We start from the raw sequence: 17,094 nt of genomic DNA, 5'->3' as shown, positions 1-17,094 counted from the left end.
AATATATAACGTATTCTTAATTCCGCAAGCTAATAATTGTGCACTGTAATAACTATGAGACATGACATGGCGTTTCAAGAGATAATACGATGATACACGGAGCGGTTCGTGCCGCTGCTCGCTCGTTCGAGTCTCGTGCGAATAACTGGCCTTGTGTACGCACAATGCGTGCTGTAAAAGCAAACTACAAAACAAGGCCATGAAATATTCAATGTATTATGAAACAAATATACATTGTAATAAATATGCAATATTTTTCATTCCTCGTGATTTAAACTGATTTGGATAAATCAACGTATATTTTATGCTTTATTTTATGGATTTATTATTATCGCCCAAGATAACGACTAACTCCGTTCAATGACAATTAGTTGAGAAGATAGTGTTTGAAGATAGAAAAATTGTTATGAATTTTAATTTTGACAAGAAAGTTTGCTTTAATTTGATTAAAGAATGTATTTATACATATCTATAAATATGTATATTTAATAGCAAATTTTAACTGCTACAATCGAGTTTGGAAAAAATTAATTAAAAACAAGTACGTACTGCTACCATAACTCATTATACAATACAAGGAAATTATCATCCGGCATTATATTTTTCAACTTAATAATTGCTTCAATTAATATCCCTTTTTAATTCGAGCGATAGCGTTGCAACGCCAAATATATATAGTACATAAAATTAATAATATCTCGAGAAAAAATGTAAAATAACATAGAATATTTTGTCGCAGACTTAAAGTCAAATAAAATCTTAAAATATACAGGGAATAATACTTAATTTCAAACTTAGAAACTCAATTGTCAATTAAAGTGTCAGATATAAGAAAATTGACGCGATAAAAATAATTCAGTTTCGCGAAGACGTAATCGGTTGTGCGGAAAATAGCGTTATCCTAATTAAAGTCGTCGCGGAAGAGAATGTACAAGACAAGAAAGCAATCAACGATCTCACCACTTTGCTCCCGCGTGCATTGATAGAAGAGGAGCGAGTCAACTCGCCCTTACCGCTTTATGCATAAATGCGAATAAATTACGTGTCCGCTCCTCTTTGGCGTCGAATTGCTTACGGTCGGATCCTGTGCACCAAAGTTCAGTGTCGAGTGCAGCTCAACATTCGACCGTGAAGGATTAATAGTCTCGTCTCTCGTCTCTCGTCCATGTCGACGCTTTTCTACTCGTTATTTAAAGATGCATTTTGCGATGCAGCGAGAAAGAACTGCTCGAATGAACAAACAAAATTACCGGCTGCTCTTATACGACCAAGTAATCGTACGCGAACAAATTAATGCAACGAAATATTTCTCGATAAAATTTAGCATTGATACATAAATTGTTCAATTAACTTCGTAATTGTTCGAACGGGCGGTAAGCAACTTTTCCTCAGTGTGCGAATATATGTTTGCGCAGCACGAGTGAGCGAATGATTTCGCTACAAAAATAAATATGAGTAAACACGTGGGTACAACATGCTGTAAAGGTGCATTCGAAATATACAAGCGTGAGCGAACAAGATGGATATGCGCTGTAAAGGTGCGCTTATATCGTAAAAGCGCGATTAAATCGACGTATTCGCCTTTGTACTGCGCTGCGTAAACAAAAGAGAGCAAACGAGTATCAGCCAGCAGCGAATTGATTCGCCATAAACGTGCGTTTGCGGCATTCGAGAACGGCGAGCAACCGAATGAATTCGCTAGAAAGGTATGTTACGCGAGGACGAGGACGATGAAGTTGATTCGCTGTGACACGGTAGAAAAACGAACGGATCCATTCGTTCGCGTTCATCCCGGCATACAGGCAATCGTCAAAGAAGATACGCACGTGGCACGAATGTCGATCCCGGAAACTGTGTGTAAAGGAACCCCGTTCAATACGGAATCTAAACATCGGATTCCGATGTAAATTAAATGGTTCCATCAAGTAAGCCGGGACATTTCAATATTTCATACACCGCGGTTACCGCTGTTATATTAAGCTGTATCATCGTGTATCGACTCCAGACTGAATCAGATAAAATAGAAAAATATAGTACATATGTATGTGTGCGCGAGCAAAAAGAGAAATAATAATCAAAATAAAAATTCAATCCGATATATTTTATCCATATGTAGAATCGATACGTAATTTAAAAAATAGATATTCGCTTATACTTTCCTCCTTTACACATATTCTATCCACTTTGTATCGTTTACTCATCTCATTTTATGCGACAATCTACTTTACTTTTCAATTGAATTTTTCCTAATAATTGTCTTATTTCTCGTGGTACCTACACATATATCGAGTTTTATTCTTTATTTTGTAATGTACATAGTGTATATTTTATTTTTGTGTGTGTACCATATTACTTTATATCTTCATATATATTCTATAGCGACGAATGAGCTTGGGAATATTGCACGAGGATCTTGGCTCACTGACGCAGGAGAAATTCATCTGCAGTAGTGTAAACGTTTCCATTACGAGCCCGAGGAACAGCTGGTGCTTGCGTAAACGCACCTTAAGGCCACGGTTATAGTGGATGCACGTCCGGAGCGAAACTCATCCGGACAAATTCGTATATACCAGACGTCGGAACTAATCAAATACAGTGAACCAAGTCGAGATGACTTAAGGCGAAACCTCTAGATCATTTTCCCTCCGGCTATGGACTGCGTTTTTAAATAAATTCCGTGCTCGCAATAATTTCTTCATCATTGTCAAAATTAAATTGACTGCGCTCGTAAGCACTCATTTTATCGCAAATTACGTTTCTGTTAATTTGCTTGGAACTACTTAAAAAAGTTCTGTTATCTACTTGCATTCACGGAGCTCTTCGTAAGAAGTTTTTAGTTGTCGATTATCTATGAAAACGTTATGGTCTGTCTTCAAAATAATTATCATTTATTAGATCGTAATATTCGTATATATCCATAGTATTCAATGGGGAATGCGAAGTTCCGGAATACTCTGTAAACGCGAGATCTGATCACGTAGCGTGTAATTACCTCCACTTATCTCGACACATTTAATTAGTTCTGATCGGCAAATTCCTATGCGCGTTCACCATGCTATAACCCGCATGCAGTGTAGTAACAGAAATATAATCCTTAAGTTACCTATAAGAATTATTTTGGATCCTGTCCTAAATCGATTTATGGCGATATTTCAAATAATATAATTAAGAAGATTAATATTGATAAATTAAGATCATTAATTAAGTATGTTAAAATTATATATGTTGAAATGTATAATATAGGATGTTAGATAGAATATAGGATTTTGACATACGGTCTCAATGAATTCGCCACTCATTCTCCATAAAAGAAGATAAGTATAAGAATAAATGATTTAAAATCACAGGCGGAGTATCAAATTTCTATTGTGTTTTTATATTTTATGAATAAATGTTTAACGACTTATTTATGTAATTGTCGTTTCCATCATCGCGCACGTTTGTCACATCATTGTTTATCTTTAATTTATAATATCTAACATGTAATGTACATCCAGCTTGGTCCACTAGCACTCTTATCTCCTTTGTTAATAATAAATAATTAATTAATTAATTAATTAATTAATTAATTATTCCGTCGAGTAAAATGTATATTGAAGCAAATGCAAATAATTTAATGGGACTATAATTTTAGACGCGTCTCGGTTAATTGTGTCGCAATGACGACCGCCGACGTTAATAAAACGGATATGATTAATATATCATAGTTGAAATGAACCTAATACCACGGCTGTAATCAAATCCTGAAGTGAATGCAGATAGACTCGATGGAATCGTCATTATATCTCAACTCGCGGATGCAATTACAATAATAAATGAATCGGAATGCAACTCTCGGTTCCAACGGATTTCCCGGTAGAAATTTGTCGGCGTGCAAGAAAGCTCGTTGGGAACTCGCGTACGACGCCGTAACCGCGGCCTAAGTCGTCGAAGTGAAGACTACGACGTTCGGATATGACCCACGGCAAGGAGCTATTACGGCCGGGTTCAACTTCCCCGCAATCCCGATCGTCGAAACGACGTCGGCGACGGGGTCGTTCACGATTCACGATCCGCCGAGGCGACGGAGCCGCATTCACGATCAAGTTTCTGGTTCGTTCGCGAGCTTGCGGTTACATTTAGTTCGCCATACGCCGAAATTATACCACACGCGGACCCTTCTCTCTCTTCCCCCCCTTCACTGTCTGCTCCTATTGTCCGATGTATGTGTCCACCTGGTCCCTGCTAGAATGCTTACGGGGCTCGGACGTTGCACTAGTATCAACCATCGTCGATTCTGGCAATACCGTAGGTACATTTTTGTCAATCTAACCGTTAACTCTCACGAGGAAATTTTTTTTAAATTAGTAATCGAAATTCGGAGTCGCCGGAACTGACTGAAGTAAAGTCGCGACTCGTACGAACTAACCCGGACATGAAATCGTATTTAAAATGATATTTATAAGTTAAACATCTGTATGAATTTGATCCCTATAATATCCCGCACTACACGGAGAGAATTTTCTCTTAAAATTTACCCTGAAATCATGGTAGTTGTAGGACAACATGTACCACCAAGAATTTTATGCGAGCTATTCTGATTAATATCTACCATAATAAAAGATATTAATATCTATTACATTAAAATATAAAATATGTTTGATTAATTTTACTAAAATATATCTAGGAAATTTCAATAATTTTTCAAAATTTACCAATCTGCTTGGTAATTTTTATCACGTTGTTTGTAAAATGTCTTTTGTATATTTTAAAAATTCCTTGGTTGCCAAGTTGTCCCAAGTTTGTAATGAATTTAAGGGTAAAATATAACAAAAAATTCTCTCCGTATATTAACGATAAATAATATTTTTATTTATCTACAAAAACAGAAAATTCTCAAGTGCTTGCGATTGCGATATTGTTTCTGATATTAAAGAAAATATCTTCATGGAAAAAGAATAAGAGATATATAAACAAAATTATTGGCTATTTAGTGTTTACTTGTTTATTTTCTCAAAGAGCGCAATTATTAAAATAGCAGCTTGTAAAAATAAATGCCATATTACTTTTATTATATGAAAACAAACGATTGCGATCCGCGAAAATCGTAGAAATTCTCGTTACGAAAAGGACCGATTTATAAATCCTTCACTTGTTAAATCCGTGGTTCCGATGGTTCTAGTCACAACCATGGACGAACGTTTATTTCCCACCGAAAGTCTATGGTCTGTACTATACCCCCTTATTCGTGACCTCACCGACACAGTAACCGCACGGTGTATCTCCAATAGGGGAATCTGGCACGATTCCAAACGACGAGGACGACTACGACAACGACGCCGTCGTCGTAGCCGTCTATGACGAAAATGAGATTCCTAGTTTAATGCGGCGAGCGGCGACGGGCGTAAGGTAACGTGCTATTCAGAAATGTCAATTGACTATGATCCGCGGAAAATCGGTATCGTGCAACAATAACCGTTAACAATATTCGCCGATGCCTACTAAACAAAGAAAAAACCGTCGCACCGTCACAGCGACATGATTTTTATAAATTGTATAACGTATCTGCGTTATCATTGCAGATGCGAGAAAAACGCGCGTAATAACAACGGAGGAATCCCTTCCGGATTCGCGAAAATTCGAGCTTTTTTTCCAGAATCCGGATGAAATAGCTCTCTTCGCAATGCGCCAAACAGTATTTCGCGCAATTCACGCGCGCGGCTCTCAAATAATTTCGAATTGAAATCGAGGACGGCGCGGCCTGCATTTCCGTTGTTGTACGCCGCGCATTCCGATGCGTTCGCGGCGACGACGCGCACGCGACCCGCTTCGAGATACGCTCGTTCAAACGCGAAATTTATTTCTCGATTTCGCTCCGGGTCGCGACGAGAGTCGCGAAAAGTTACGAGGGGAATATTTGATACCGGTTGGGCGTGCAGGGCGTCGCCGATCGATCTAACCGACTCTTTCAGTCTTGCATGCACGAAAGCTTCCCTATTATTATTACTCTTCCTCTTATTATTGGTTTATTATTTACTAAGCTTTAATCTCTTTTACTACCCGGAGGAAATAAGTGATAATATTACCTAACTCGAAATAGTATTAGCAGGTTGTACGTTCTATTGTATTATTATTGTTAGTGACAGATATATAAACCCATTATATAAACGATTCTAAAAATGGTAATAAGAGATTTAAAAAAGCTGCAATAGTTTGGGAGCAATTTTTACTTATTGCAAAAAATACAATTTAAATTAAAAAATATTAAAAGCGATCGACTCGAAGGAGTTTAATAAAACAGAGGGTACGAGTTCTAATAATGTATACACAGCAAAAAAAGCTTTTACTTTGACTAATTTAATGTCAACGTTACTTCGACAAACTTTCTCTTCGAAGTTTAATTATCAGGATGTTTCATGTTGAAAATTATGAACGCATAAAGCGTCTAACTATGTTTCTTCCCACACTCGTCAAGTTAAGCGTAAGATTTCTAGTCGTAACTTCCCGCGACGTCCTATATCCGTATGCCGAGTTAATTACACGGATATAACTAGGTACGGTATCAATAAATCACTATAATGTTTTTGTAAGGACCAATCAAGAAGGATTATTTCAGCAGACGCTCTCATACGGGGACTGACTCGCGTAACACTGAACAAACTCGATTATTTATGGGCACATTAGCGACGCGAACTAACGAGGGCGTGCTCAATGAATTACTGAAATCGTATTCAGCCGGAAAACCATCTGCGGTTATGCAATGACGTTAAACAAAGCGTTAATCCTCTGATGCACTTTGGGAGTTAAAATAACCCCGTGCGTGTTGCACATAATTCACTTGTCACGCATGCAGTTTTGGGAATATTGGCTTATTAAGATATAAAGGATATCCCGAAAGACCACTATGTAAAGATAGTAGAAACCAGTTTTGAGCGTAACTTTCGAGTTTTGAGATAATATTTTCGTTGTTTATATATGTTGAAACCCCTGTGGGTTTAGAAAAACCGATAAAAATTATGAAACTTTTTTTTTCGTTTAAACTCAAGTACGGAATTATATAATGTACGGCTTAATTTATTAAAATAGTTACATGTTATAGATATATTCGAAAAATAATATTAAATTAAATATAAATTATTATGACAATTATAAAATTTGCCGATGTGCTCCTCGACCCGACGACTGCTCATAAATTCTGAAAAATAACATTCGATAATCACATAATAAACGCATTCGTTATAATATTAGCAAAATTTAGCTGATAGCATTTAGCTACGCTTTATATTTTCAACTCTTCATTAAATTAAGACTTGTTTTAACGCAATTTGCAATTCCACCACGTGTCGATTTGAGAAATCAGAGTCTTCAATTATAATCAGATTGGAACCTTTCAGTAATGTGAAAATGGATAGAGTGCATCATATATATAGGATTAAACAAGGGACCCTCAGGTGCGCCGAAGCTTGCTCTTCGCGAGTAGCGAACGCAGCCGTGCACATGTGCCGACGGAAACCGCCTCGGAATAGCGGACGCGGGCGGCCGCACGCTATCCATCACGAAGCTGAAGTTGAGGGATACTGGCTAATTACTTTGTCCGCGGACAGGCGCGCGCTCGTCGGCGTATAATACCACGCCTAATCTCGAAATGTGCTGACACTACTCTTTCGTCCGCGATCGCGCGGTGCCGCGCCGGCTTAATGACGGTAATACGCCTCGTTTACGCAATGTAATTCCGGTACGCGGAGTGAGCGTGTATAAATATTGATCTGGTTGCTGCAATGACTATCAACGGCGCTCTCACTGCGCCGCTCTATGACGTTGACACGTGGCGAGGGACAGAGAGACGGAGAGAAAGAGAGAGAGAGAAGGAGAGACACACACAAACAGAGAGACAGAGCTTCGAGATTATCGATTGGTTGATATTATCCCGATAATCTCGAATCAAGATCCCCTGGTCGGTCGAGGCATTATCTGCCAGCGTAATTAGTTCCTTTGACACACATGTTTTGCGCCTTATCGTTAAATCAATGCGAATAATCGGTCTTCTATGCGTGGACAAATACCGAGAAAATAGATTTTCCAGTATTATATATAATCACTGCGTTTTAAAAATTTGAGGAATAATCTCTTATAAGAGAAAGAGATGAAGATAATGCATAATATTTAAGTCATAGTAGTCCATGATATTATGTTATACTATTTCTGTTATCATTACGCAAATATTAAATTAATAAAACAACCGCGGCGGTGAGTTACCAGCGTCGACCAAATTGTTAAATAATTTCAACAAAAATAACCGCGGTATTAAAACGATAATATCATATAACGCAGCGAGAGATAATAATTTGATTCATTTGATTGATTTGTAATGAGATGAAAATTACATAAAGGAATACGAAATTCAATTTTATTCTAATATAATGCACTTATCTCAATTTAATCATAATAATTGATGGTTATATCGAAGTATCTGCTAAGAGCTATACGTATTTCTGCTTTTCTCCGATCGATGAAGACGATAAGATATAAGTGGACTTACCTAAAACAGTACCGACGTAGGAATGCGACGTGTCGAAAGGTATCGGTCCGTTCGTGCCCTCGAAGGATACATCCTTGCTGAACAGACTCGCGTCGCGAAACAAGCGTATCATCCAGGATCTGCAAGATGAATCATGATCGTGCATGATATCGTGAAGTATCGGGTCGAGAGAATTTTTTTGTATGGATCTCCAGTGCGGGGAGAGTAATTATCGGCGTTTCTCGCGCGCCATAATATCGGTTCGCTTCGGATCGTTACGCAGAAGGCCGATAATCTGGTAATAACATGAATAAAGGAAAAGGAATCGTCGGAGCAAAAGAACGGTGAGATAGATCATTAAAGTGTGTGCGTGCTACGAAAAACTGTATCTCACTTATCCGTACAGAGGAATTACTTTACAATTTTATTTCAGAGAGAGATCTGCCGAATATCTTTTCGACGTCGATGGAGCAAAGTACGGCGGATTCTTCGCGTAACTATAATGTTCAAAGTACGATGTTTCGCGTAGAAACAAAGGATTGACAAAGGATTCCCCGGGTATCATATTATATACAGCTGGAACGCCGAGCTAAAATCCACGACCATCTCACCGGATTTATAAAAAAAAAAAAAACATATTACTCTTAACTGAAATATATATAAGCCGGCTCTCGTACGAACTCTCCATATAGTACGTCGATTTACTCGCGTACGAAAGAGGAAAATAACGCAAGTACAGACGTAGAAAATAAATATCTTGATTTCTCCACCGAGGCGCAATATCGCTCTCGAGCATACTTTGTATGAAATGTCAGGTCAGTCTATAAGTTCATGCGTACTTTACTATGCCGGTATATTTTAATCTGTATGGCTGGAATAAAAAGGTTGCCAGTAAAATGACAACAGATTATCGATAACGATGTAACAGTCCGGGTCGTTGATTAAAAATGAAAATAACCATTCAAGACATTGCAGACATTTTAAGCGTTTAAATTATATTAAAAATATATATGCCAATATATTATAAAATACGCACAAGGATCTGCGTCCGACCCTTACTGCCCTGACTTCACATATTTCAATATATTATACTTATTATTATTATTATATTCCACAATACAGTATTAGAGAGACCTATAAAATGTTGAATATTTAAAATAAAATTGTCTCAAAATAATTCTTGCCAATAAGTAAAATGTGAATCTTCGTAATCGTGACGTATATCGCTTCTTATACCCGGTAAATAAACTCACGGGATTGACCCGATATGATGGTGGATGTTTCCCACAATTTCGAGATACGACGTTCGAAACCTTCGAACCTCCAAAGACAGCTTAAGCTCAAGACGAAACCATGTAACATCATACGGATCGAAGTGGCTTCTCGCCACCAACGGATTCAGCGCTAAATATACACGCGCTCTTTCGCTCCTGCAAGTGGCATTTACGTAACAAATCCGCCTTTAACGAGATCAAAGTCGGTTAAGATTGACGTTCGCGCCATCGAATCCCGCAGAGGTGAATATGCAAAACGGATTAATATCGTACGTTGACGTTCATCATCGAGACATTCAAGTACGACAAGAGACATGACGAAAATAAGTCATATATATAGCGCGAAGCGAGCAATATATATATATATATATATATATACATATATATGTGTATGTATATATACTGCGAAAAATATTGCAGTAAACAGATTATAAAAGTGGACAAGAAAGGCGAGACTTGAAAGCGTGAAAATCAAAATACTGAAAAATAATACAGGTACGGAAAAGTTATTGACGTTTTCATAAATATTCGCTTCTCCGCTAATGCATACTATTAAAATGCGTGCAAAAACAACGTATCGCGAAAATAAATTGTGGCTTCAAATATAATGTATCCCGGTATCCTTTTCAATGCAAAAACGAAGAAATTCTATCTATATTTTTGCAGAAAAATAATGGTTGGAACACGATAATATTTATTTTTTGAAGATATATATGTAGGTATGTTATAATAGGTCATGTATGCCATGCATGTTATAAAAATTAATTCGGCCTCGTATTACTATTTCGTACAAAATGCAGCAGCGAATAAATTATGAAGGAGACACTTTTGCAAGAGTCGATATAAACGTGCATAATATTAGAGCATGGTAAATTGAAACGTATGCCCGAAGAACTCGTTAGCGCCTTCATAAATACGCTTCGCATACATTAGTTATTTTATGTATAATCGAAATACATTCGTCCAGTTATAAATATCTAACGTAATTGCGCTCGCGCATATACTTTATATAGATTAAATACATCGCGCGACATATTTAACCAAGACTGTGTCAAGATTATAAAATCGTATGCTACAAAATACAACAATAAAATGATATTTGTATAATATTAACATGCAAAATACAAGTGCCATGTGAATGTAAACTGTAAAGAGTTTACTAATTCACCGTATTGCCAATCCGTAAATTGCATCATTTTACTCGAATTCCGACTGTCGAATTGATCTTCAATTTATATTGGATTTTACATTATTAATTGCCCTTTTAATTTTATCTATTTCTCTCTTCTCTTGTAAATCTTTGCTTGGTTGAAAGGTAACATTTTTAATAAAAATAATCGCCGTGATAGAGTCATCGCACAACAGGTGATTGACACACGATGACAATCGAAGATCAGCGAGAAACCGATGGTCATTGTAGAATGTAATGGAATAACGGCGTGATTGTCATTGAACAAAACGGTACTAGAACTTATACGACTTTCACAATGACGATGTGCAAGTACGTGGTATGCTTCCGAATATCTCGTTAAAATCCGATTCCGCGATGATGATGGATTTACATTGAGAGTCAAGTGAAACCAACCCAAACGCGATTCACGTTTAAATGGCGCATGCTAAATATCCAAAGTATACCTGAAATATAATGCTGTTGACGAAATATTATTTTTCATTTAATTAATATTCGATTCTTTCTTAATGTCGTTGGAATTCTTGATTAGCAAATTGTTGAAAAAATTATAAAATTATCAGAAAAGTATAAAAGTACCTAAAAAAGACAGGAAAATCCATCTTTGTCATTTAATTCGTGCATATGTTTCATACTTTATAAAAGTTGCGAGAATTTAAAAATATAATTGTACATACTTTAAGTTTATCTTCGTGTTATTAATTAATTTCACTTTTCACCACTTCTTTTTCAAAAAATGCCGCTCGTATAAACTCTCGAAACAGACATAATTTTATCTATAAAGAATGGAGCTCTTAATGCGTCACCAACTAGAGACTGTTCGCGCTTTTATTTAGAGACCTGCCGGGACGATCGTAATTCTTTTCGCGGCATTTATTATCGTAGCGGCGCGAAGACACCGAAGGAAGAAACGACTTTAGCGTGCCCGGCAAAAAGACGCTAAAACGCTGGATTACCATAAAGATACGCAGGGCCAGAGTCGGGACGCATTACGCGAGGAATTAGGGGAAGCATAACAATTAGTCGCGGCTCTTTATAGCGCACACGTTGCTGCTTCCGCGACAATCATTTTCATAATCCGACGTCGGCTGCGCCTTCATCGCGGACCGTACATTAAATCGTCAGCTTTGTCTTGGGAGGCTCGTTGTGTCATATCTTTGCAGCATCGCGAAAAAGTCGCTTAAGTGCCGCTTTCATCGCCAGAAGCTTGTGAATAAAAGACGAACTCTCGTTGCGCATCCAGCTATAATCTCTCGCAAGTTTGTATACAAGATACTCTAATTAAAACGTCTGGCTATCATTCGTCGGATAACTAAAAATGTGACATATGAAAAAAGACTGATATAAAAATAGAGAAGCGTTAAAAAGGAACCATTAAATCATTGAAACGTCGAAATATCGACTTTTTATTTCCGCTAGAAGTACGAATTTCTTCTACTTGGAGCTCAGCTAATATATATTCAATCTCAAATGAAAAAGGTCTTTAATGGGATCGCACCATCAAGAGATTAAATTTTCCTCGAGAAAAACTCGGCGCCAAATTCCTTTGGCAGAAGTAGAACTTCGCTATTGCTATACTTCCTTTCTCGCGGATCTATTCTACCGTCGACTTTCAGATAAACTTCACCAGTGGCAAGTTATCTCCGTTATCCCCGTTATCACAAATATTGCTCCGAGCAAGCAACTAAGAGATTGAAGCATATATTTATTAATTCAACCTAGCACTTCCTAACTGTTATGAAGCGTGCCAGTGAATTAACGTAGTCGCGCGATGGGAAAGCCGCCGTTTAATAATTCGATGATCGCTCTTTGTAACGGTTACGAGCAACGAGACGACCGTGCCGCGAAGCGGAAAAATAAGTTCGCATAATTCCCCAGTTTTTCCTCGAGGAAACTTTCGCGTAACGTTTATTTTCATAATGATTATAAGCGCGCGATATGTATTCTTTACGAGTCGCGCGCGCACGCGACACGTTGCGCCGTTGGGTAAATTTCACGAGTTTGTCACGGTGCCGAATTTCCGCAACGAGAGTCGGCTTTATTGGATTGAAGGGCAACGCTGCTGTCTTCGGAAGCAGAGGGTGGAACACGGGGTCCGGCCGTGTGCTCTTTAGCTTTTATATAACCGCCCATAACACCGCCCCCGTATGCACGGCGAAACGATGCGTTGGCTTCGCTGAATGCTGTTGCCCGGCGTGCCCACGTACGGGAAAACTGGATCCGCAACGTACCGAGAGAGGCGCGCCGAGGTACATGGACTATTCATGCGCGAAGTCTTCCACCCAGAGGCGAGCGCGCGGCTAGAAAAGTGAGAAGGTGTCGCCTGTACACGGGTATCTATTCCCGGCTTAACCGTGCCGCTTCCCAAGACCGGGTTATACACCGAGAAATCGCTTAGGAAATAACGCGAAAGTTTATTATCTCATTCACTCAAAGTTAAACGGAAGCGGTGAAGCTATTGCAAATCGTTGGAAAAAACTTCTATTTTCCTGAAACGTCATGAGAAAAATATTCTTACAATAGTTTTTTTTTCTAAGCGCTCTTAATTGTAAACGTTTTTAAAAAACAGGATATGTTAATACGTATTGTATTATAGTATATAGAGATTAAAATGTTGAGAAAAAGAATCCAAAACTGTGTTTCTTTTTTAGAATACAGATTTTGATCTTTTCTGAGAACTAACTTTTTATAACTTCTATGCAGTTCTAAAATGATTAAGTAAAAATTAACATTTTATAACGTAACGATCCGATAATAGAATGTGATAACCATTATCTTATGGGGGGAGCTCTTTGCACATCGTTCAACTATTTTTATAATCTGTCCCGCAGAATCTAAAGCAAAAGAACGAACGTATATACGACAATGCCGCGAAGGAATTCGCGAAAGACGAACGGCGGATACTTCTCTCGCGAAGTATGAGAGTAAACCGGCGTCTTTGCCGCGATATGGCCAATAAATTCGCCTGGTCGCACTAACGGTATTACCGAAAAAAGGAAGGAAAATCATACAATACGATACTCGACAAGAACGGCCACAAGAAGCGGAGACCGCTGCTGCGACGGAGAACGGCGGCGTGTGTGCCGCACGGAAACTTCTTTCTTCTCCTCTCTTCAACTATTATCTTGCCAGTTTGTACCAGGTGCACCGGGGTAGAAACGCCACCGTCGTACAGTAGCGACGGGGAACGGGGCAGGGGGGTGTTGCGCGGGCGCTTGGTACGACGACGACGATGACGACGAGGGATGGAGGGAATCGCACGGCACACTCCTGCTTTACATTTTATTGCCCGACGTGGATTCGACCGATTTACATAAAGAGACGAACGCTGTAGTTACATTGGCGGACTATGAAAGCGACCGAGGGAGAAGAGGAGAAGGGGATGGTGGAGATCGAGGGATGTTTCTCGTGTCTCCTACCAGCTTGAGAGGGGCTGCGTGCCGTTTGTCGCCCAAGACGAGAAATTTGCGATGCAGGAGGTGTGTGAAACGCGAATGCCAATACGTATCTCTCGCCCCCCCCCTTCTCTCTCTCTCTCTCTCTCTCTCTTTCTCTCTCTCTCTCTCTCTTTCTCTTTCTCTCTTTCTCTCTCTCTCTCTCTCTCTCTCTCTCTCTCTTTCTCTCTCTTTCGCTCTCCTAGTTGACTTTTTCTCATACTCATTTATTTAACATTCCTGAGACAGCTTTACGTAAGGAATTCTTCGTGAACTGGAATTCTTTCGAGACTGATACTCTCCGGAATTGCTGGAACGTAGGACGGCAGCGGATATTGTGTGCCCGACGGAATGCACAGTCGTATGATAACAGCGAGTCGCGGGGCAATGAAATAAGTGGCCTGTAACCAGGCAATCGCGATCGATGAAAGTTTATATGATCATACGTGTTGCGTAACTGACTTAGGTAGAAATCGCATATATATATATATATATATATATATATATATATACATATATATATATATATAATGTTTTCTACACGTAAAAATCTGAAATAAAATTGTCCTGATTCGATCGAAGTAATTCCATTAATTTCCGTCACCGTTTATTCCCCTCTAGACGAAAATACAAGGATACCACGTGTTCTTTTCTGGAGCATACGACTATTCCCACACAGTCTAGTTACGCTAACGGAATCGCCAGCGCCCCAATTCCACAAAACTTTAAGGGGATAAACGCGGAGCCACGAATTTCCTTTGCGGCGAATTTTCGAAAGTAACGAGTAATCACGCCAACGGGAGACGCGAAAGAAGAGGACAATGACGTCACGTTATCGTCGTCGTCGTCGTCGTCGTCACAATTAGTGGTAATTACACGCGTCTAAATCCGGCACGCGGGAATCGCGAGATTCGACCTCGCTTGCACACTCGCTCCTCGATTCCTCGAGAGGATCGCTCTCTCTTTCTTTCCTTCTCTTCCTCTTTCCCTCTCCAGGGTGCCGCAAATCCTCTGGACTGTCGGATCAAGAAGTACCCGCCAGTTAATTAGCTTAACGTCTATGAATTACGGGCGAAATTTCCTCGAGAACTTGTCTCCCTTTCCTTTTCCCGAGAGGGGAGAGGGGAAGGAGGGGAGCAAGAAAGGAGAAACGACGGCGATGGGCCCGCGCGTAAACCATTTCTATCGAGTCAACCTCGCTACGGTTGAGATGCTGGACCATTCGTTGTAACTTTGCAATCTACATGATGCACGCGGTCGTCACGGTTCCCTGCATAATGTATAGCTCGACAAATGTTTAATGTTGCTTCCCCTTTCCCTGCGGAATGCAGAATTCGGCGAAAATTTCGAACAGACCGAATCGAGCAGATTTAATGCGATTACACAGTTCGTCGAACACGATCTATATTATGGATTGATACGATTATCTCATGGTATAATTAAGAACGTTTCCGTACATATTTTAATATGTATGTAATCCTATTAATATTAATTTAAAAAGTAACAAATTTGCTTTATTTTACTGCAATTGATAAGGGATATAAATATACCAAATAAAAATAACGATAAAATATGTAATACGTCCCAGACGTAAAAAGTCACCAAAGTCTAAATTTATCATAAAGAGGAAATTAAATTACATGTAAAAGAATCAAATGGATGAAAAGTTGACAAGAACATTGAAAGACATTAATAGAACTTTATCTTATTTTTTAATTCTTGCTTTTCACATTATAAATGCCGAAATTTCATTATTACTAATCAATCCTAAAGTTACAGACTCAATTTTTATTTATAGTTATTTTAATATTTATGATGGATCACAGTTAAAAGGAAATCAAGAATTAAAATTTCGTTTGATTTAGTCTCTTTGTCTATTCTCGAACAATAAAATGGTAAAACTCCTTATGATTGACGTTTGACTTTGGAAGTTATATATATGAAACTACGAAATTTTAAAATTTACTTCGAATTTTAAAGGCAAAAGAGACGCAAGTGGCTACCTTTAGTTCAAGTTATTAAGCATTATTTTTTCACCATTAACGAAAATTATTATTAATTTATTTCCTAATTACGTCACGTAATACAAGATAACGCGTTAACAAAAGTAATTTTGCAATTCATAAAAAAGATTGTTAATGAATAAACAATATTTACATTAGGGTAGGGGATTGAGAACCTTGTAATTTTAATATACAAATTCTGCGGTACAGAAACGAGTGGATCGAAGAATTTGAAAAAGCCATATCGTATACCGTTACAATTCGGAAGACAAAACGAAGTCGGACCGTTATCTAACGGCCATTTCTTAAGTTCGTAAATACGCTGCGAGTGAAAGCGCGATTCAATATTTAAACGGTTCCGTCGTAATACACCGACACTGACTAGAGCGCAGTTTGTATTCTTGCTGAACTGGAGCGCTATCATAAATTGAACTTTCTGGCGTTGCGTCTCTTATACATATACGTTGCGTCTCTTATATTATTAAATATAACCGTGAGAGAGAAACTCCGTGATTGTCGTCCCCGATAGTAAATCTAGTTCGACGTGCGAGCATTAACATTGATATTCGACACGAGAACAGATGAAAGAACGCACGTCTCCTACAAATTTTCAGTTGTTATAACTGTAAGCGTTGTAATTGCTAACAAAAATTTCTCGTCATAGAAAACATTTCAATAATTATTTTCTGCATGTTTT

The 17,094-nt window shown here is 38.4% G+C and overlaps 1 protein-coding gene across 1 annotated transcript in view; it reads right to left on the bottom strand.

Annotated features, from left to right (window-relative positions):
* LOC139771283 (disintegrin and metalloproteinase domain-containing protein 10) overlaps positions 1-17,094 on the bottom strand; it is a 58,840-nt gene that overhangs the window by 28,760 nt on the left and 12,986 nt on the right. Inside the window, exon 4 of the mRNA XM_071703947.1 lies at positions 8,519-8,637. Coding sequence (XP_071560048.1) covers positions 8,519-8,637 — 119 coding nt within the window. The remainder of the gene's footprint in view (positions 1-8,518; positions 8,638-17,094) is intronic.

The sequence above is a fragment of the Temnothorax nylanderi genome, unplaced genomic scaffold, assembly GCF_030848795.1.
Source record: "Temnothorax nylanderi isolate EJ_2023f unplaced genomic scaffold, tnyl_v1.0 TNYL_tig0037_pilon, whole genome shotgun sequence".
Taxonomy (NCBI): Eukaryota; Metazoa; Arthropoda; class Insecta; order Hymenoptera; family Formicidae; genus Temnothorax; species Temnothorax nylanderi.
Note: the sequence above shows the minus strand (reverse complement) of the source record. Positions and strands in the feature narration are given on the sequence as shown.